The sequence below is a fragment of the Abrus precatorius genome, unplaced genomic scaffold (assembly GCF_003935025.1).
Source record: "Abrus precatorius isolate BTA unplaced genomic scaffold, Abrus_2018 Scaffold10, whole genome shotgun sequence".
NCBI classification, from domain to species: domain Eukaryota; kingdom Viridiplantae; phylum Streptophyta; class Magnoliopsida; order Fabales; family Fabaceae; genus Abrus; species Abrus precatorius.
The window spans coordinates 26,899,807-26,923,625 of NW_020874292.1; the positions used below are offsets into that span (position 1 = coordinate 26,899,807).

Sequence of the window (23,819 nt, forward strand, 5' to 3'; positions counted from 1 at the left end):
CATTTAATCTAACAAAATAGTTAATTTTTATTCCATATAATTTATTTCTGTAAAAAAATAAAAAAATCGTATAAAAATACGATAAATTTTTTAATAGTCGTTTGCTCAAAATAAATTTGTAAAAAATCAGGTTAACATTTTTGATAATTTTAATTTAATCAAATACCACATAAGTGGTTCAATTTATTTTGATTTCGAAAAAGCTGGTGCAATATAATTTTTGCATTAATGAAATATTGATTAAAAACAATAATGGTACGTTGAGACTTTTAAAAAGAAGAAAATTTAGGAGTAAAAATAAAAGCAATATCAACAAGGCTTGTCTGTCCCTCCATGCACAGTGACACTCATAATGCCTTAGCCTATAATTATGAAAGCATGAGTAGGCCCCTACACCTATAATCTATTCATCTCAATTTCAAATTGTTGCACAAAGGAATGCCATGCCGTGCCAATGCCAACCTGCTAACCCTGAAAAGGAAATTTGCCAACCTCTAAAATTACAATCCAGCCCTTTTGGAACTGCGTAACATCATTTCGGTTAGATGCCGTGGATAATCTCCCCTAATCAGAACATGACACGTGAATAATAACTATTTATAAAATATTTTTTAATATTTATTAATTTCTTTACGTGCAAAGATTGTAAAATGAATAAGACCGTGGAGGCCCTGGAAGAAAGGAGTGTGCAGGATGAGTAGTGGTGCAATTGCAAAACTGAAACCGATGGCTTTGGGTTGGGTGTGCGCGTTTACTTTTTTGTCGCGACCCCGAGGAATTGGATACCCAGTTAGGTGAAATTCCTAGTTTAGCCCTGGCTAGTTTGACTTAAATGACATAATCCAACAGCCCACACATACACAACAACACTGGGAAGGTGGCAAATCAGAATTCACAAAGTTGGGTGAGAGTGAGTGGTGGTGGTTGTCTGCGGCACGGTAGATACATAGATATGCTGCAGCTGAGGCTGAAACTGTGAGGGTGTGTGATGGAGGGTGTGGCGGAGCTAACGAAGGCGGCGCAGCAGAAGGGGAGTGATCCTCTGCTTTGGGCCATTCAGATGTATTCGAATTTGAACTCTGCGGGAGAGTCTCTTCCATCTCCTCAACTCGCTGAGTTTTTGGTCTCTTACATTTGCTGGGACAACAATGTCCCTATTCTCTGGAAGTTTCTCGAAAAGGCTTTGATGCTTCAGATCGTTCCTCCCATGCTTCTTCTAGCTCTCCTTTCCGTCAGGTTCTTTTTCTTTTTTAGGGATTTCGTTTTTTCTCTTGCACTGTTCATGGAGTTCTTTCTCCTTTTCTTCTTCTTCTTCTTCTTTTAATCCAATGCCATGCTCTTTTCACGTTGGCTTCTATCTCCGGGATTATTTTTTGTTATTTATTTTGAGTATCGCATTAGCTAATGTACGGGTATTTTTTATTAAGATTTTCACATGGCAAGTTCAGTTCGTTTAGTTTAATTATTAAGTGTTGAGGATATTTCAACGTCTTACATACAAAGTGGCACTCATTTGTCCTTCCTATGTGGATCGGACTTGGGGTGATACAAAATATTTACAATTTTTGGTTATCTCATTTCTTACTTTTTTTTAATTTTTATTTCAACAATCTAATTTGGGGAGCAATTGATTGTTGTATAAGTCATCTAGTTTATTCCGTAAATGCATGTAATTATGAACCTCCCGGTTCTGTTAACGACCTGATAATCGTGGATTGTACAATTTGCCATATGATTGAATTTTTGATTTGTTACAACGTACAAGCTACTTACAAGGAATATTTTTCTTCTTGAAATTAATTGAGTTGACAGAGAAAATCTAGCCACTTCATTTGTTTTTCCATACTATTACTTCTGGGTTGTTACCAACTAGCATTGATTCAATGATTTGCAGTGTAATTTCTCTTAGCAAAAAACAACCAAGCGTTACTCCCTCTGTGGGGTTAGCTATATGGATTCTAGTACAACATTGTGCTCAATTCTATGCCATAGATTCATGAAGCCATGTGTACCTTAAATCCTTCTTAATAGTCTGCCATCAGGTCTGTTTTGGTCTCCCTTTACTCCTCTTTGCAGAAGTATTGTCCAAAATTGTTGTTGCGTAGGTCCTCTTCTTTCATGACCAAACCATCTCAGATGGTTTTCCATAATTTTTTCTTTGTAGAAGCCGCTTCAACCTTCTTCCTTTAAATCACATTTTAGTCTTATCCATTCAGTTACACTCCCTCGTCGGTTGCAACATCCTCATTTTCGTAACCTTCATCTTTTGCTCAAGATTTCCATTCACTGCCCCTTCAGTCTGGGTCTCCTGTTAGGCCATGGTTTTCTATAGTTTTATTTCTTTTATTAATTATTAGTTTATTACAGTTTGGTGTTGGATTGAGGCATGTTCATGTAGTTTGGACAAAATCTATACACCCGTCTTCTCTGATGTATTGCTGTTTCGGTGTGTTAATATATCATGTTGTATCTTTATTCTTCTTGGCAGGGTTATTCCGTGTAGACATGTCCAACCTGCCGCATATAGGCTATATTTGGAACTCCTGAAAAGACATGCTTTTGAACTTAAATCTCAGATAAACAGGCCAGATTATCAAAAGTGAGCTCTCATTGATATAATACTTCCTTTCTAATAAATTTTTGCTTCATCTTGTGGGGCTTTTAACATCTCTTCCATATACTGTGCTTTGACAATCTGTGTGATTTTCTCTACTACATTAATGATTGGCGAGTGAAAACTGTTCAGTAATTGAATATGCTTCTACACTATCACTATCACATTGGATCCTGAGTTTATAATGATTAAAGTGATTGGCAGTGACCCAAGTCTGACACCTTTAATTTGATTTACATATATATTCATGTATCTTATATATAAAATGACTCCTAAGCAATTAACCATGCCAGAGTTTGACCCTTCTGTGGATATACACAATGTGTGAGATATACTTTTAATAGATGTTTTTATTGTACTGACCTTTGTTTAAGATGTAAAGATTTTATTCTCAGCATTAGCAGAAGCTAGGCTATGTATTAGGCTGTGGAAAAGGTACCGAACCATCACAATGAACACCTTATTTTTGTCTCTCATCAATATATGAGCTTTTGATCCAATAAGATCTTGTGTGTGTGTCATGGTCATCACCTTGTGGCCCTCTTCAATACATCTTATGACTGAATGCATTAGCTTCTTTCAAAATTTAACAGTTTCATTAACATCAACCTTTAAGACAGATTTTAAGCATAAAAAAGTAGTAAGTTTATATTGAAAAGAATTTTTTTTTTTGTAAACACCCTTTTTTGTAAAACCTAAATATTACATTTAATACCCTTTTTGTATGTCAGTATTCTGTGTTGCTTTATGGTAAAGATAGATAGAACTGTTAGTATTAATTAATTATTTTGTCTAGTGTTGTGCTTTGGTTATTTGTTAATTCTTCTGCTTATACTATGGACAGGGTCATGAAATCTATAGATGCAGTTCTTCATCTTTCCCACATATTTGGCATGCCACAAAGTGAGCCTGGCATTCTGGTGGTTGAATTTATTTTTTCAATTGTCTGGCAGTTGCTTGATGCTTCATTGGACGATGAAGGTTTGCTGGAATTTACTACTGAAAAAAAGTCTAGATGGGCAACCCTATATCAAGATATGGAATTGGATAGGCATGATACTTATTGTGATAAAAAGACTGAACAGCATGAGAAATTGCAAAATTTAAATACACTTATGGCTGTTGAGATGATTGGGCAGTTTTTGCAGGATAAAATATCTTCAAGGATTTTGTACTTGGCTCGCAAAAATTTGTAAGTATTTGTTATCTTTATATTTATCATCAACATTTGCTATCTACTCTTACTAATAACACAATCAATCAGAATTTATCTGTTCATTCGGAAATTTCCTATAAATTTGATTTGGTATTTAATTCCTTATTGTTCATTTTCATTTCATTTTTCTGTTAATAAAATCATTTAAAAGTATTTCTGAAATTATATGTTCTTCTACAATTATTATGGTAGTAATTTCATAAGTTACTCTTTGTAATTATCATGTCAGTATATCACATCTAATGGGATAATGCTTGATTATTGTTGTTGATATTTGCTCAGCAACTTTCTTCTGTTATATCAGGCCTGCACATTGGCTTAGTTTTTTTCAGCGGCTGGAGCTGTTGGGATCAAATTCATTAGCATTGAGAAAATCAAGAACTCTAAGTCCCGAGTCACTTCTGCAATTGACATCAGATTCTTGTATGGTTTTGTCTCGAGAATACAAAACAAATTCACAGCAAAAGTTTCAAACAGTTATGTCTTTTGAATATCTTTCTTCTTCTGCATCACTTTGTCATGGTGCAAGTCATTCTGCTCTTTGGATTCCTCTTGATCTGGTGCTGGAGGATGCCATGGATGGCTATCAAGTTAGTGCAACAAGTGCTATTGAAATAATTAGTGGTAAGGCTGAAATAACTATTGGAATCTGACTGAAAATGTAGATATTGTCTTTTCAACTTTATGTACTAGTGAGATAAAAAATTGGGTTGTGTAGGTTTGATAAAGACCCTCCGAGCAATAAATGGCACCTCTTGGCATGACACTTTTCTAGGCCTTTGGTTAGCAACTCTTCGTCTTGTTCAGAGGGTAGAACTCTTTCTCTGCAACATTACTGTGAAGATGTTGTTTAAATACATTTTGTCCATCCATTGGTTCTGGTATTCCATTACATAGACTTTTTAGTTAAGGAATTTATGCAAATGGTTCACTCCTTCAATTTAATTGCTGATTTATATATAGGAAAGAGATCCTATTGAGGGCCCAATGCCTCATCTTGATACTCGCTTATGCATGCTCTTGTGTATCATACCTCTTGTTGTTGCTGATCTTATTGAGGAGGAAGAGGAAAGGACACCAGCTGATGATAAAGACAGTGGTCTTACATATCACTGGAAAGAGAAAAAGGTTACAGGAAAATGTCGCCATGATTTAGTCTCAAGTCTCCAGGTATTGGGTGATTATCAGAGCTTGCTCACTCCACCACAATCTGTTGCTGCTGCTGTAAATCAAGCTGCTGCAAAAGCAATGCTATTTGTGTCTGGCATCACAGCAGCAAGTGCATATTTTGACTGCCTCAGCATGACAGAGATGCCAGTTGACTGTTGTAAGTGATATTGCTTTCAGTGTCAAACAGAAATTTTTTATGGTCGTCGATCTTTGGCAAATAGAGTATCTTTAAATTTTTGCAATGCATTATCACGGATGTGCATGATAATGTTTCTGATTGCCGGGAAAGTAATCTCTATTATCTAATTTAAGTAAATTTGCACTTTGAAAATTTATACTGATTCTAGAGCAATGGGAAAGTATCAACCACTGCAGGAATTTAAGCAATAGGCACATCGCTCTATATCATAATGCTTTGAATCTTCTATCTGTACTTGAGTCTGCTTTTGTATTTCTGATTCTGTTCAAATCGCATAAGGTTCCCTGGGGTCTGCTTTCAAAGTCATTTTAAAGGTGGTAATTGTCTATAATGCTATGTGGTCTGATTACCATCGTTACACTTGTGAGGACAAATGGATTACATAATTTGAATTTAGGAAAACTCTGCAACAGTGAAAATTGTCAATTGGACTTGTGCAATATACTCAGAATACCTGTTAAAAAAATAGTGTAGATGCCTCCTTGAACATAGCAAAGTATATATCATCCTTTGCATAGTATTATGTGCCTTTTGAGATACTAGTGATGATACATATCAGTGAGTCTGATTTCCTCTGTATTTGTTGGACTAATTATAAAGTTTCCATTTATTGTTGTAAGCAAAAAAGTTGACTGTACAAAAGAAAGAGAAATTATATTATGACTGAAGATTTGTAATAAGAAAAATCATTAATAGTTGAATCATGTAAAATCATGTCCCTCTCTCCAAGGGTTGCCCCATTCATGTATTCCATTAAAGTTTTGGTTTAGCAATTGACTTTTCCCAAAATTATTGATTCTGCATTTGATATTTAGGGTTTTTATAAACCTTTCAGAATTGATTCCCGTAAAATAAAAAATTTATCACTGCTATCCAACTTGCATCGGAAATTCATCATTGCTCTTTTTTACTGTTGGTTTTGTTTTATAATCGATTTTGGTTGGGAAAAATGGAAAAAACAAGTAGGCACTGCCGCACTTTGTAGTTTATTTTGAAAGGAACATACATTCTTCACTTCATGCTTCAATCAGAAGTTACAAATTTGTGGAAAAATTAGGGAAAAAAAAAAAAGATTCTTGGTAAAAGTATTTCTTATGTAGGAACATATAACCACCCAACAGATAACAATATTCAAAGAGCAGTTAATATGTAATCACATTGACCTAATTACCCAATTAAGTGGCTACCTTTTACTAAATTGTAATATTTTTTCCAAAAATTCCTTCTTTGTAATGATACATATATTTTTTTATTTAAATTAAATTATTTCTTCTTTTTCAGCTGGAAACTTGCGTCATCTGATAGTTGAGGCTTGTATTGCCCGAAATCTACTCGACACATCAGCATACTTATGGCCAGGTTATGTAAATGGACGTATCAATCAGCTACCGCAGTGTATGCCAGCTCAAGTACCTGGCTGGTCATCATTTATGAAGGGAGCCCCACTTACTTCAGTAATGATTAATGCTTTGGTTTCAAGTCCTGCTACAAGGTATTATCAATTTTTTGCTTATTCAGTCCATTGATGCATATGTCTCTGTGTATATTCAAGAACCTGCATTGTTCTAATTTTAGGCAAAGGCACTCCGGTCAATCTTCTACACGAATTTTTTTCAGGGATATCTATCACATGGGTCAAATGATGGTTTTCTTTACTTCAATATTGTTTAATGCATCTGTTACTGTATGTATGTACAAATTAACATGACAAAACATGAGATAGTTTACTAAACATAACAATAAGCCATCATAATCTGAATTTATAACATAACAAGGGTGACTATAAGTTGGGTTAGACTTTAAATTAATTTTTAAAATTCCATTGCCTGGTCTTCAGTTTTTCTTTTTCTTTCCTGAAGCCAGGTATGTCAGATGCTCTTTTTTGTAAATTTACCAAAAGGTAAAGCAACTGAATTTACGCTCCTGGATTTAATGGAAGCTTAGCAGAACTGGAGAAAATTTTTGAAATTGCAACTGGGGGATCAGAAGATGAAAAGATATCTGCTGCTGCCATTCTTTGCGGAGCATCCCTTATTCGGGGCTGGAATATCCAGGTAGTGAAGAGATAAGATAGTTCTAACATGAAAAATCTAATCACTTGCTCAGTAGTGTAGAGTGTAGACTGTAGAGCATATCCTTCTTCCTAACGACCTTCCCATCCTAATAGAATCTGGGTTGCTATTTTATGCAGGAACATACGGTTCATTTCATTCTTAGATTGTTATCTCCACCTGTTCCTGTAGAACACACCGAAGGAAACAGTCATTTGATTAATTACGCTCCAATACTTAATGTACTCTTTGTTGGAATTGCATCTGTTGATTGTGTTCAAATATTTTCACTCCATGGCTTGGTAAGTTTAATTCTATCCCTGATTTATACTTATTGATAGGACTTGGAATTTATATAAATGAAAGATGAAGATAAGCTCCCACAACAGATGAAATCCTCTGAAAATGGAACTAGAAGAAGAAAGATAAAATTAGAAAATTATGCAGAAGATAAGAAGGTGCAGACCATAGTGGACCATGGGACTCAGACCCTAGTACCAGCCTTAACCTTTCCACCAATTACTTGAAGTGTTCTTTCCCTCCTTCATTCTCTCCCTTTTTCTTTATTCCCATCTCCCTTCTCTCTTTTCACTCATTACCAATTCTGCTGCCCCATTCACACCCAAATCTACGGCCCCTTTAGTCTATTGTCCGCTTTCTACTCTATTACTCCTTAATTTTCTCTTCTAATTGTGTCTGGCCTATTCGTAATCAGCCTAACACCCTCAACTCTCCTTTTTCTGCTATAAACTTAGTTAAAGATGGCTAATTAGGAAATATTAAGTAGGAAAATTGATATATAGTTGCTTCCCTATGTATAAGACCCTTGTATATTTATGAGCTTGGATTATGATTCTGTTTTACATATATTTGAAACCCTTCTTTTTACTATTTGAATTAATGCATTTCCCAATTCTCCAACCAGGTTCCACAGCTTGCATGTTCATTGATGCCAATTTGTGAAGTTTTTGGGTCATGTGTGCCAAATATCTCATGGACACTAACATCAGGGGAAGAAATATCTGCCCATGCTGTATTTTCAAATGCATTTATTCTTCTTTTGAAGCTATGGAGATTTAATCGTCCTCCTCTTGAACATGGAATTGGAGATGTACCTACCGTCGGTTCTCATTTAACTCCAGAGTACTTACTATTAGTACGTAATTCCCACTTAATGTCAGCTGGTAACATCCAGAAAGACCGAAACAGGAGGAGACTCTCAGAAATAGCAAGTTTATCATCACCAAATTCTGTATTTGTTGACTCCTTTCCTAAATTAAAAGTCTGGTATCGGCAGCATCAAGCATGTATAGCTTCGACACTCTCTGGTCTTGTTCATGGAACTCCTTTTCATCAGATTGTTGAGGGGCTTCTTAACATGATGTTCAGAAAGATTAATAGAGGAAGCCAGAATACTATTACATCTGGAAGTAGTAGCTCTTCTGGACCTGGAAATGACGATGCCAATATAGGGCCAAAGTTGCCCGCTTGGGATATTCTTGAAGCCATTCCCTTTGTAGTTGATGCTGCTCTCACAGCATGTGCTCATGGAAGACTGTCTCCACGTGAGTTGGCAACGGGTATGTCTGTTTTATCAGATAAATCCATGGTAACACATCAAATAGCTTCTAGAACTCATGTTTTCTAAATTGCTGAAGATAATCTAACTGGCTGTTAGCAAACTTTAAGTGTCATTTGGTATTAAGTTTTTAAATTATTGTTGATGTCTTTGAGCTCTGAATATAGAGCAAGAGCAACCAAATTCATGTTCATTTAGATAATCCTTGATATGCACAACAATATCACGATACTGAAGTGCCTTTTTTAATATCAGGGCTTAAAGATTTAGCTGATTTTCTTCCTGCATCTCTAGCAACCATAATAAGTTACTTTTCTGCTGAGGTAACTCGGGGTGTTTGGAAACCTGCATTTATGAATGGAACAGATTGGCCTAGCCCTGCTGCAAATCTATTGAATGTTGAGGGACAGATCAAGAAAATTTTGGCTGCAACTGGTGTTGATGTGCCTAGCCTCGCTTCAGGTTAAAATCTTGACTTATAATGCATTTTTGGTAGTGACACTTCACATTTACAACTTATGTTTTTGTGCTACAACCTTATGCAATATATTAACCCTCAAATGTATCATTTTACACTGCTTGAACGAGTATTAATATCATTTGCTGTCTAGGAAATGTCTTCCTCTATTTTCTTTTATCTTCCAACATTAATATTAAATTATTTAGTATAGTGACTCGTCATCGTTTCCACAGGAGACAGCTCTCCTGCCACACTTCCATTACCCTTGGCTGCCTTTACAAGCCTTACCATAACCTACAAAGTTGACAGAGCATCGGAGCGTTTTCTTAATTTGGCTGGCCAAACATTGGAAAGCCTTGCTGCAGGTTGTCCATGGCCTTGCATGCCAATTGTGGCTTCCTTGTGGACCCAAAAGGCAAAACGTTGGACTGACTTCCTTATCTTCTCAGCATCTAGAACTGTCTTCCTCCACAACAGCGATGCAGTAGTTCAACTTCTCAAAAGCTGCTTCACAGCTACCCTTGGTATGAACAGCTCTCCTATCGCATGCAGTGGCGGTGTTGGAGCCCTCCTTGGCCATGGATTTAAGTCCCATTTATGTGGAGGGATTTGCCCTGTTGCTCCAGGAATTCTCTATTTACGTGCTTATCGGTCAATCAGAGATATTGTTTTCTTGACAGAAGAAATCGTTTCCATCTTGATGCACTCGGTTAGAGAAATTGTATGCGGGGGCCTGCCAAGAGAGCAATTGGAGAAGTTGAAAGCAACCAAAGATGGCATGAAATATGGACAGGTTTCACTTGCTGCATCAATGACTCGGGTAAAGCTTGCAGCTGCTCTAGGGGCTTCTTTAGTATGGATATCGGGAGGGTTGATGCTGGTTCAATTATTAATAAAAGAAACCTTGCCATCCTGGTTTATATCAGTTCACAGATTTGACCAGGAAGAGAAGTCAGATGGAATGGTTGCAATGCTTGGTGGATATGCACTTGCTTACTTTGCAGTTCTTTGTGGGGCGTTTGCTTGGGGAGTTGATTCATCATCATCAGCTTCAAAGCGACGTCCAAAAGTTTTGGGTATCCACATGGAGTTTCTTGCAAGTGCACTTGATGGCAAGATATCACTTGGCTGTGATACAGCCACTTGGCGTGCATATGTGTCGGGTTTTGTGAGCTTGATGGTAGGTTGCACACCTAACTGGGTGCTGGAAGTAGATGTACAGGTGTTGAAGAGACTGAGCAATGGGTTGAGGGAGTTGAACGAGGAGGAGCTTGCTCTTACTTTGTTGGGTGTTGGTGGGATAGGTACAATGGGTGCTGCTGCTGAACTCATTATTGACACTGAAATGTAAACATTCTCTCTATCCCGAGGGCTCTTTTGCCTTTTAGTAGATTTTGTACATTAGTTTAACTGTCATGTCTATAAAGTTGTGCAGCGTTTTAAATTGGCAGTTTTGTTTGAAAGGTACCCCGTATTAGGATGGAGAATTTTGTATTATAATACTCATCTAACATGAGATATGGTAAAACCCCATCGAATTTCATTCAGCATCGGTGTCAACCTTGTTTCGTTTAGTGACCGAGCGTTTTTCATACCAACATTCTTATTATGGTACATCCAATCCCAATCGTGCTGTGTTTGTATTAGCTGGTGAAAAAACTTCAAAAGCCAGTTTGACCTTAAAAACTTGTTGACAGAAGTACGTTGAGAAATCAAATTTCTGTGATTGCGGCGACATAAATTAAAATAAACAAGCCATAAGTTAACAACGTTGGGTGGTTCTGCTGAAAAATATCGTTTTTAGAATTTTTTATTTTCTTGAATTGCTTTCATTTTTACTCCACAGATGAAAAGTAAAGTGGATCCTCTAGAAATATGTTAGCATTTTATTATTTTTCATTTTTTGTTAATTTAGTATTTTTGTTTTACAAATCCCATTGGTTTAATTTTTTCAATAATGTATGTATACGTCTGACATGTGAGCCTTCTTTCTACATTATACTGTTGCCTTTTACCATCAGGGATGTTGTTAAAAGGTTTTTTGTGACAATTGCCCAAATACATCGGGTGATGATGATGATATTATAAAAATCTCCTGCATGTGATCTAATTTATTATTAAATTATAAGAGACCTCCCGTTGTACTAAATATATTAAACTTACGTAGAAGTTGAATACGTAAATAAACAAGCCATTTTGGGAACAAAATCTGTCAACAAATTTGTAATTTAACAGGAGAGATGGAAATTCTTCCATACAGGTAACAATCGTTAGACATTTTCAGATATTTAATCATTATAGAATACATGTAAAAGAATTTAAAAAAAAAAAAAACTCACTTCTAAACTACACGAACATAATAATAATTTACAATTCACATAAATCTAGAGCAAGAATAGCAGCTATGTGGATCCAGCAAGAATAAGACAGTGCTATCAGGTTAGGAAGCGCCAACAAGAATAAGACAGTGCTATCAGGTTAGGAAGCACATGACTTGTTCTGTTGTTAAGATTCAACTCACTAAACTAAGGACATAAACTTCAGAAAAAAAGAAAGAATTTCCATCATTCCTCCAACGTGATTTCAAATTAATATTTTTTCTCAAAAAAAGCAACCATAAGAGATTATTTATAATTCAGCAGTTGCAAAGTGTAAGAAAGAAAGAAAGGGACAAAAGGAAGAAAAAGTAGAGAATCACAGTCACAGAGAGTGAGAGGACGAAGAAGCTGCCTTGAGATAAATTTGCAGAAAATTCTGAAGGCACCTCACTCTCTCCTTAATGGCTTGCACATCAAACTTAATGGTTTCTAAGCTCCCCTTGAGGGACCTAACAACCACCAACATGTGATCCAATTGAGCCAACTCGTTCACCATAGAACGAGTTTCTTGTTCTTCGTGTTCCGCCACTATGGGGGCATAATTCAGCTGCAATTGGAAGGCGTTCATGTCTTCCATGGCTTTCGAGGCCAGATCCGTGATGTCCGAGAATGATAAGTGAAGGTGCTTCTTCACGAATTGGGGATCCACAACTAGGGATTTCCACCACTTGCACACGCACCTCAAATGCAACGGATTGCTTACCCTAACCCTAGCTAAGATTTCGATCATCAATTCCTCCGGCAGGACCGCCGTCAGCGCCGCCGCTGGCTCAACCATCATCCGCCGCCTCTTTCGCGTCATCATTGCCATGCTATAGGTTTCGATTTTCTTCGCATCAGGTTTTGTTCCGATTCGGGTCGGAACGTGTTCTGGTTGCACTTTCGTTTTAGGGCTCCGATTTTGATGCTTTCCAAATTCAAACCGTCCCGTTCAGTTACCTAAAATGCTAATAATTACTACTCCAATTAATATCAATAAATTACTCCAATTATGTTGATCTTTACAGATTTTGGAAATCAATTTCGTTTACTCATCATGCACACTAATTTTTATTTTTAAGATAATTTCTTATGAAAGATAGTTTAAAGTGCTGACAAGATCCATTAAAAAATTATTAAATTATTTTAACAAAGTAAATAAATTTATTTATATATATATATATATATATATATATATGAAGAAGAATGATTTAAAAAAAAAATAATTCATCGAAATAATAGACTAAACCGGTACGGACGTGACAAAATTTCAAGTAGAAAATATGTTTCTAAAATTTATTATTTTAAGAATTTATTTTTTAAAAATATTAAAAAATAAATAAATAGACTAAATTTTGTGCAGAAAAAAAAATATATATATATACATATGTTAAGAAATTTATTTATTTTGTAAAATAATTTAATAAATTTTTAATGAATCTAGTCAGCACTTTAAAATATCTTTCATAAAAAATCATGTTAAAAATAATAATTAGTGCGCATTGATAATATTTTAAAATAACTTAATTAGTATTTTAAGGACAGTAACTAGTAATTTTTTTTTAATTTATAAATTAGTTGATCTCTTTTTCATCTTTGGAGCATCTAAAATATGTAAACATTTTAAGAATATTGATTATACATAAAATTGCTACATAGATAAAAGAATATTAAACAAATATTAATCAGTTTAGTGTCTTAAGTACATGTGTTAGAGAGTAAAAAGTAATTTTTTATTCAAAATATTATTAACACTTATTTTATATTTTTTAATGCATTAATAACGTGATTGTTATTAAAATAATTATTTTTTATAGTTTAATCAACGTCTTTAGGATATTTATTCGCAAAACCTAAAGATATTTATTAAAAAGTAATAATAAGCTTTTATATATAAATTATAAGTTTTTGAATGAGAACAATTTTTAAAAAAATCAATAAAAATTTAATTTTTTTACCAAATATTATTTTCTACATTATGTATTTAGTTTGTAATTCAATATTATTTTAAATTTTATAATTTATTTTCAATTTTATTTAATTTTTATTATTAATAATTATAATATTTATTCATTTTATATTTATAAATTTAAAAATAGTTATATAATGAATTTTAATTCTACGTAAATAAATAAATAAAAAAGTATATCATTCAAAGGAATGGAAAAATTTATTTATGAAAAAGAATATAAGATGATTTTAACATTTTTAAAGTTATGGGTATATTGTATAAATTAAAAAAATGTATTCATTACAAATTAAATATCTATATATCTTTATGCTCTAGCAGCAAATCAAAGAGCTAAATAATCATTAATTTCAAAGGTAAGTTAAACATGTTAATTAAGATTTAAATAAATATAAATTTAACACAATGATTTGAATATTTACTTATTTATTAGTTTAAGTTTTATAAATGATTTATTTATTGTAATTAACTATATTTTAATTGCTTCTAAAAAAACAAGTTAGATATGATGTTTTAATAATTTATTTAATTAAATTTATATACATTTATAAATATATGTGAATTTAATTAAATAAATTTTTTATTTACTTATTAATGGAAGAAGTTAAGGAATCAAGATACTCTAACTGTATTATATACATAAAATTAATGAAACATCTAAAAAATAAAGTGGGCTCAATAATAATGTCATGTAAGCATGCTCTCAAACTTTATTCTTGTGTTTTCAAGAATTGAGTGCTTTGCGAGGATTTCTTGTCCTAGGTTGCTTTGTTTTAATAGTCTCAATGCTACCATGTCTTGTGGCCTCATAGATTTTCAAAGGTATCACAACTTGTTTGAAGGGCAAGTGTACCCGTCGAGAAGTATAAAATATTCTAAAATAAGTTTTTGAAATATCATTTCATAAGAATTGATTTTCAATCACTAAGAATTTTTTAATTCAATTATTTGAGTTTAAAAAATATGAAATTAAGTAAGAAATAAAATTTAATTATAAAATTAATTATGAATAAAAATAAATAATATAGCATACGACTTGATTAAACTTATATAAGAAGAACATAGGGCGTATGAGTTTTATATTTAATAATTTATGTTATTTTTTCGTTTAACTCTAAATTTTTTTTTTTGTGATTACTAATCATTTACACAAATAATATTAATACCTAATGATTATGGAATACTAATATTTTTTTTCTCTAAATTAATATTCCCTATGATCATCCAAGACATCAATTAAAAAAAGTATAAAACATTTATGAACTTGTTAATTTAATAACGATTAGAAGAGAAAGATTAATTTGATCTACCTAATCATTTGTCTTGTTTTATCCTATAGATCAATTAACTAATCAAAGTGCGGTCGCCTAACGATATAATTAATTAAGATTATAATTATGTGCAATAGGATAAAAACTAATTTCGAACCAAAACTAAATATAGATTTAAACTTCAAAATCTCATAAATGCATGAACAATAATTTCTATAGCCCTATCTATGGACTTAGTTACTCATGTTAAAGAGAAGAAATAAAATAATTGTAAACAAAGTCATAGAGAAAAATAAATTAGAAAGAGATAATTTTTCGGTATTTAAGTACAGTCGCTCAAAGCTCTAAGTCCCGCCAAGATTATGCTAACGATCCTATACAAGAGAGATAAGATGAGAAGTGTTTTAGAAAGCAAAACACAAGATGTCAAACTTGGTGCCTGAGGTCTCTTTTTAATAGGGTTTAAAAATCCTAAAAGTTCTTCATTAATTAGGCCTACCGCAAAGGAGCACGGTCGTGCAAGGCCGTAAGCACGACCATGTATGGGCTCGAAACACTCATGTGCTTGATGATAGGGTTTGTGCTTGCTGACTACTGCAAAGTTATATTTTGCATCCAATTTGGGCCCAAAACATGTCTTACACCTAGTTGTGGCATTTTTATGTTAAACTGCACAATATACAAATAAATCAGTGTAAAACTCAAATAAAATAAAGGTCAAACATCAATATATGAATTATAAAAGAAGATCTAATTATAGACTTATCACACCCAAAAGAAGACTACTTTTCTAGTAGCCTTTGCGGGATGGAGCGATTGGAGGCTGAGAAGCATACGACGGAGGAACTCAATCAGATGAGTCAAAGTATGAAGAAGATAAAGGTTGCTACTGATTCTCCATTGGAGGAAATGGGAGAAAACATGTAGGAGGAGACCATTGTAAATTTGCCCGTATATTAGGTGTCTACAAATCCTATTAGATTTAATTATGTTTCTTATAAAGATAAGATTCTTGAGTATAAAGAAGTAGATGTTGCTCTAGAAAATGAGAAAATAATTAGATCTGTTCTAGATGACTTTAATTTCGAACCTGATAATGAAGAAATAGAAGAAATTTCTGAAAACCCTAAAGATCTATGCCCTAATTTAAAATCCCTTTGGAGGACTATGAAAATTGGTGCTCACCCTGGAGATATACTTTAATAGTCAAACTTCTAGGAAAAACTATTAACTTTAACTATCTAAATTAGAAACTAAGCAGTATTTAGGGCAAAAATGGTTCCCTTAAAATCTTGAACATCAATAATGAGTTCTTTTTAGCAAAACTTGACAATATAAAGGACAATAAGAGAGCTTTATTTGAGGGACCTTGGCTTATCTTAGACCACTACCTCCTTCTTCAGAAATGGAGGCCCCTATTTAGGCCAAAAGATTATAATCTTAGAAATATTGTTGCCTAGATGTGCATTACTAATCTTCCATTGAAATTATATAATGAAAAGTTCTTGTGGCAGGTGGAAGCTTGCATAGGATTAATGTTAAAAGTTGACCCCTATACATCTCTATTATCCAAGGGTAAATTTGTCAAAATTTGTATAGATATAGACCTTAGGAAAACTCTTATTCCCTTTTTTAGGGTTCTAAGCCAAGAGTTCAAGGTTGAGTATAAGAGATTACACCTAATTTGTTTCAAATGTAGAAAATATGGATATAGGCACGAGATCTGCACTAAAATTCCTGAACAAAATAATGCCAATAATAACCAAATGAATAATGATGATTCCAAGATAGGAAAACAACAAGGAAAATTAGATACGATAGAGGAAGAATTCATTGAACAAACTTAGGATAATAAAGAGATTAATAATATTAAAGACATAGACCAAATTTGCCCATGGATGCTACCAAAAAACCTTTTAGAAAAAAAAATCTAACTAGTCTCAAATAAACAGTAGTCCTATTAATAGTGGAGAAGGTAAAGAGGCAAACTCAGGATCTAGATATAATATTTTAGGCTCCTTTGAGTCTCATAAGACCCTAGCTGATTATAATATGCAAAGAGTCAATCATAGTGATAGGCCTCTACCTAAGTTGTAACAAAAAAAAAAAACAATGGTATAAGGACTAATCCTCATAAAAAATAAACCAAATCAAACAATTGCCTAAAATTGTAAAACTAGATAAGGGTAGAAAGGATAATCCCTAATCAAGTATTTTGAATGACACCAATAACACTTTAGGTAGCCTACCAAAAGATAATCAGGATAGTTTAAAATAAATCCATCTTAGAACCTCAGATGAGAGGAATCCAATGAGTAAATATAATGGAAGTGCATCATATAACCATGATATTTGTTCAAACTATATTATGATTAAAATATGAAGTTAGTGATAGATAAAATCCAATCCCTACATTTTATTACTTTGTTCAAACTATATTACATGATTCTTTTGTTTTTTTTCCAGGTTTGGGTTGGATCATTGGTGATGGTCTAACAACCAAATTCTGGGGGGGCAATTGGATCCCCCCATGTTCAAAACTTGGCTTAATATGCCCTGCACCTTGCCCTACAGGAAAAGTTAGATATGCCAATGGCTTTCTTCACTACCTGGGGGAGTTGAAACTAGGCTAGAATTAGAAATTTCTTCCCTAATTCCATGTGTGACTCAATTGCACAAGTCAAACCTCTTGAAATAATAAGAGCGCAAGACCTTGTATTTTGGAATATTTCAAGTAATGAGTTATTCTCAATTAAAATTACTTATAATTTGTTTAATACTCTAGAACAACAACATAACCCTAGTAAAAATATTTTTAATGTAGTTTGGAAGTGGGATAGGCCTCCTAGAGTTACTTTATTTTTATGGAAGGTAGCTCATGGTAGGCTTCTAATAATGAAGAAAGATATAAGAAAGGTACGTCTAGATCTCCCCTCTGTCCTAGGTATGATATAGCCTCTGAAAATGTTATTCATATCTTTAAAGATTGTTGGCTTGCCAAAGGAATCTAAAACTGTTTTATCTTACATGAAAATTAGGCCTCTTTTTTAGTTTCGGTCTGTTTGATTGGTTGTTCACTAATTTATCTAATCCTAAATTTAATAATTTTTCTTGTTGGAACAAGTTGTTTGAGATTGCTATTTGGCAAATTTGGAAGAAAAGGAATAATGTCATTTTTCAGTCTTCATCAGTTTTCCCTATTTCCTTATATCATATAATTTGTTATAAATTTGATTATTTGAATTTTTGTTTCAAGACTAATACTAATGTAGTTAAAAATCCTCTGGCCAACAAAGGTGGTATCCTTCACCTCTGAACCACTTGAAACTTAATATGGATGAAGCTATCTTTTGGGTTCATGAAAGTGCTGCTTGTGGAGGTTTAATAAAAAAAAATAGGCAGGGCCATGTTATAGTTGGATTTTCCAAGGGTATTACCTTTTGTTCCCCCTTAGATGTTGAGTTGTGTAGCATTTTTTTTTGTCTGTTGTCGCAACCGGACAGTCGCAATGGTACGACGAAAGTTGTTTTCAAAAATATCAGAGGAGTTGCCACCAAAGTTTATTTTAAGAAAACCTTGGACAAGCTTTTTAAAATAATATGATTTTTGAAACAAAAAAATGAGTTCGGGAGTCATTTACATGTAGGGAAGGTATTAGCACCCTACAACGTTTGTTTAAAAATGATTACCTTCAATTAATTGTGCAAATTCATTATAATTTTAAAAAATATTTGTTTAACCCTTAAACATTAATTATTTTCATTTTAGAAAAAGAAAGAAAAAAAATTATTTATTAAAATATTAATTAGGTATCTTAAAATAAAAAAAGTAAAAAATTATTTTGACTTGACGAGTCTGGTTCCCGCTCTTACGTATCCCAAGGTGCAATGGAGAACTCAAAGCCATGTAGTTCTATCTAAAAATTACGAAATTGGTTGATTAAAATTAAGTTTAGTAAGAAAATCTATTTTGAGATTAAAATTATTTTTGTAAAAATTATAAAGTTTAGGATATAAGATAATGCGGTTATGTTAGATTTTTTAACATTAATATTAATATTTATATTAATTTGTGGATTAGCATTATTAAATTATTATGGTTATATTGTTATTAATTATGATGTAAAATAAATGTGTATAATAATAATAATTATTATTATATAGATTTTGTAATTGGACTTTTAGGGTGAATAATCTGTGATGGGTTAGACTATTCTATGTGTCCAGTGAAAGGTTCCTGCTCTCATCTGATTAGGCTTATATAACTGTTGCCCCATTAGACAGTTACTAGTGTGGGATAATAGCAATCAGATAAGAGAGTAATACACGCTCACTCAAAACAAGGATTGCTTATGACTCATAGGTTCTCATCAGGATTGCTTATGACTCGTGAGTTCTCATCAGGTACGCGTTTAACGCAATTATTCAATAATATATAGTTGGAATTGTATTGAGTTGTTATGATATGTATTATATATAATTGTGTTATCTATAATTTTATATATAAAATTCCTGCAAATGGTATCAGAGCCAACTTAATACACATCGTAATTTTTCAACTTTGAGCAACCAAAATGCTATAATTTTATGTATGGATTTGGAAAATAATATAGGTTTTTTTGTTCTTCTTATATTCATAAATATCATATCCAAAAATTGTTAATTTCCATCGGGTATGTTAAGAGAATTTCCCAATTTATTAATTTTTTGAAACTATGAACCCTAAAATTGTTTCCTTTCAAATTCTCTCATCAGGGCAAAGGTTTATTTAAAAATTGATTAAGGGCTTTTGTTAATAAATTGAACATGAACATAATCTAATAATTAATTCATTATTTCGTTCAATTTTAGATTGAGAATTTATTCTTTCTTTCATTTTGCGTTCGTCATTGCCCTATTTTTGCAAAGAATGTAGTGGACCCTAGTCATTGAAAGAAACTGTTTGGATTGCTTGAATTCTCAATTACTTTGAATCCTCTATGGCTACGCGGGTTTTAGCCTTTGAAACTCTCTTTTGTTGTTCAAAATACACCCTTTGTAACAATATGAATTGGTACTTTAGAATGCAAGATTGAACTGGATCAAGTTTCTGAATTTGTTGGACCCGTTTTGCAGCTGATGGGTTTTTTTGAAGTGTATGAAGCCTCCTCGCATGGCTGAGAGAGCGTTGAGTGGAGGATTATTTTGATATTAAATTTTTTGAACAATTTTCATAATTTTTTGGGCATTGTAAATATTTTTTAATTAATTAACTCGTGCCTAAATTAATTAAATAATTATTGTATTGATGGAATATGATCCAATTTTTTTTTATATACATGATTATACTAATATTTGATATTTATGACATTTTTTTTATACTATTCACTCTCCTTTTGAATGTCATATATGTTAAAAAAAAATAATTTAGTTTTATATAAATTATTTGATGCAATTTTGGTATAATTATGATTTCATGCATAATATACATATTTAAATTAATTCTGAATGCATGATTGTTCTGTATAAATGTCATCCCACCTATCGTGAGACCATTTATACATGACTTGTGTAAATTATATAATTATATATTGCATTAATAATAATTATATCCTATCGATGTATTGTTATTAATGTGATTTGAAAATACTATACAATTGTGTTTTGCTTATGTCAATTTTGTACTGATACTCTATCGGTGTTAGGATTCTTGTGACATGAAGTTTTGTGCATTATATTCGTCTTTCTTATTTATTATGATCCGGGACCCTTAGGCGGGATCATAGTAAGTAAGAAATTTTGTGATAGGCATATTATTGTTGCACTTGAGCTAATTGCGCATATTAAACTTTGTTGTTTCCCATATCAGTGTCTATGTCCACCTCGGTGAAAACTTTGAACATGACTAATTATGAGGATTGAGTTGACTCTGTTAAATTGTTTCTTGCCATTTTCTAATGTGAATGTTGCCTTTATTGAGAATAAGTCTAAAGTTTGTATACCTGAATCTTTCGCTGCGTTTATAGTAAAACATGTTAAATGAGCTCATTCTAATAAAATATGTCTAGTAATTATGAAGTTCATTATAGACAATGTTCTTGAGATGAGTAGTACTAAGAAGTAAGTTTAGTCACAATATCCGTTGCCGATAAATTAGTGACAAATTCTTTGGCAAAAATTTGTCGCAAAATTGTGAAATCTTAATAATGCCTCTAGGCAAGAAACTTAAGGAATTTGATAAGACGGAGAAAGCTTACTATCTTTTATTGTTCATAAAAATCAATTAGCAGTTTCTTTGTAGGATATTGTGTAGACTCCAGGGGTTCTAGATTTTATTGTCCAACTTATACCACTAGAGTTGTTGAGTCACATGATATAAGTATCTTATAATGTATGATATCACTACTCTTTCGAGTATGATTTTCTGCATTATTAAAATATTTATATTTTGTGTTAGTTTATTTTGACATCTTGTTATGGCCACAAATTGTTGATTAATCTAGAATAATAAGATGCTCTGATTTATGTTGTCCAAGTGGGAGATAAATTGTTGAATATTTTGTGTGGATTAACATAAATCAATTTTTTGTTATAACTTGAATTTAATTCTAGATTAATTAGATGTCAAAATATTAAACCATGTTATTTAATCGTGTTGTCTAGAATAATAAGATGTTCTGATTTATGTTGTCCAAGTGAGAGATAAATTGTTGAATATTTTGTGTGGACTAACATAAATCAAATTTTGTTATAACTTGAATTTAATTATAGAATAATAAAATCTATTTATGGTTTGAAGTAAGTTTTTAGACAGTGGTACTTGAAGTTTGACCAAGTGGTCACTTCTATTGGCTTCAAGAAAAATGCTTGAGATCTGTACATTTACTTGAAGATGAGTGAGAGCAATTTTATCATCTTTGTTGTACATGTTGATGATATCTTTGAATAAGACAAAGAATATATTGAGTAGCTATTTTGATATAAAAGACCTTGATGATGCTTATGTTATTCTAGGCATCCAGATATGTTGTGATAGGTCTTGTGTTACTCTTAGATTGTCTCAGAAAGGGTACATTGATAGGATCCTTAAAAGGTTTAATATGTATTCTTACTCCCTATGTGTCGCGCCTGTTCAAAGGGGTGAGAAACTCTCTAATTTTTTGGTGTCCTCATGATGATAGAGAGTTATTTGAAATGGAGAAAGTTTCATACGCTTCCGCTGTTGGGAGTTTGATGTATGCTTAAGTTTGTACTCATCCCGATATTGCTTATATTGTTAATGCTTTGGATATATACTTGAGCAACCCATGTTTAGGTCATTGGAAAGCCGTGGAGAAGGTCTTGAGATATTTGCAGGGAATCAAAGATTATATGTTGACCTATGCGAAGTCTGATCAACTTCAGGTCATTGGATACTCTAATTTTGTAGGTTGCCCTGACGACCGTAAGTCTACTTCTGTATCTTGGAAAAGTGTCAAATAGATAGTTATAGCTACTTCTACTATGAAAACAAAGTATGTCACTTGTTATAAGACTACCCGCTAGGCTATGTAGCTAAAGAATTTGATTTCTGGCTTCCGCATTATTAAGAGTATATTTAGGCCACTTGTGATTTATTGTAACAATACTGCTGCTGTACTTCTCTCTTAGAATAATAAGAGTTCTACTAGTTTGAAACACTTTGATCTAAAGTACTTGAGTTTTAGACTCAAATTGTGTACATTGCTACAAAGAATATGTTAGCATATCCACTAACCAAAGGCTTTACCATTGGACCTTTTTTTTGAATCATGTAGCTCATATGGGTCTGGTCAAGTCTTTTGATATTTTGGATTAGTGGGAGTTAAATTTTGTATTTGTTTGTTGACACTATTATCTAATTTCTTTATAAGATATATGTTTTGTTGACGTCACTTTTATTGACACATCTTTTATGACAATTTTTTTATACTTGAACCTTTGTGGAAATGATATTTATGTTTCTTTTATCTATATTGTGATTGGAATATAAGTTGCTTATAGTATGTAATGTATATCCCTATCAGATATAATTGTATACTATCGAGAGCTTACTATTTCTTTGGTGATAATTAATAACTTGTTATGACAACATAGTTTGTGGACTTAGTAATTTAATAATGCTATCCAAGTGGGAGAATGTTAGATTTCTTAACATTAATATTAATATTTATATTAATTTGTGGATTAGTATTATTAAATTATTATGGTTATATTGTTATTAATTATGACGTAAAATAAATGTGTATAATAATAATTATTATTATTATATAGATTTTGTAATTGGACTTTTAGGGTGAATAGTCTGTGATGGGTTAGACTATTCTATGTGCCAGTGAGAGGTTCTTGCTCTCATCTGATTAGACTTATATAACTGTTGCCCATTAGACAGTTACTAATGTGGGATAATAGCAATCAAATAAGAGAGTAGTACACGCTCACTCAAAACAAGGATTGCTTATGACTCATGGGTTCTCATTAAGATTGTTTATGACTCGTGGGTTCTCATCAGGTACGCGTTTAACGCAATTATTCAATAATATATAGTTAGAATTGTATTGAGTTGTTATGATGTGTATTATATATAATTGTGTTATCTTTAATTTTATATATAAAATTCCTGCAGGTTATACATGTATCAAACGAGAAACAATACAGAAAGTATATTTTATTTGTAAATGAAGTATTTGAATTATAATTTTCATTATGATTAATGTTGAAAGAAATTTAAGATAGCGTAAGCTATACATAAACCTCTTATAATTTATTAGACTATCGAAGGCAATGTAAATTACACATCGATGTTGTAAAAATATATAATAAAATAAAGAAATTAAGTACTTAGTTATTTAATTGATCAAAGTTAGAAATATATCTTAAAAAATAAGATATTAAATTAATTATATTTAATGAAAAGAATAAATATATTTAAATTAT

General features: G+C 32.4%; 2 protein-coding genes across 4 annotated transcripts; one reads left to right on the forward strand and one right to left on the reverse strand.

Moving 5' to 3' along the window:
• The first annotated feature begins 676 nt into the window (after window positions 1-676).
• Window positions 677-10,901, forward strand: LOC113871586 (mediator of RNA polymerase II transcription subunit 33A). 3 transcript variants are annotated; one of them, XM_027508682.1, is made up of 13 exons: window positions 677-1,236; window positions 2,489-2,599; window positions 3,459-3,806; window positions 4,135-4,454; window positions 4,549-4,640; window positions 4,794-4,893; window positions 4,945-5,157; window positions 6,481-6,691; window positions 7,139-7,253; window positions 7,391-7,552; window positions 8,176-8,830; window positions 9,085-9,291; window positions 9,523-10,901. In XM_027508682.1, the coding sequence occupies exons 1-13, from the start codon at window positions 989-991 to the stop codon at window positions 10,638-10,640; spliced, it is 3,900 nt and encodes a 1,299-aa protein (XP_027364483.1). In that variant the 5' UTR covers window positions 677-988; the 3' UTR covers window positions 10,641-10,901. The 3 variants fall into 3 exon arrangements, with proteins under 3 accessions (XP_027364483.1, XP_027364480.1, XP_027364485.1); XM_027508679.1 differs by having other exon boundaries at window positions 4,794-5,157; XM_027508684.1 differs by lacking the exon at window positions 2,489-2,599 and having other exon boundaries at window positions 4,794-5,157.
• A 969-nt stretch (window positions 10,902-11,870) lies between these two features.
• On the reverse strand, window positions 11,871-12,619 carry LOC113852990 (putative F-box protein At3g17480). Its single transcript, XM_027483419.1, has one exon. It carries the CDS (start codon window positions 12,476-12,478, stop codon window positions 11,990-11,992), a length of 489 nt encoding a protein of 162 aa, XP_027339220.1. The 5' UTR covers window positions 12,479-12,619; the 3' UTR covers window positions 11,871-11,989.
• Window positions 12,620-23,819: the final 11,200 nt, after the last annotated feature.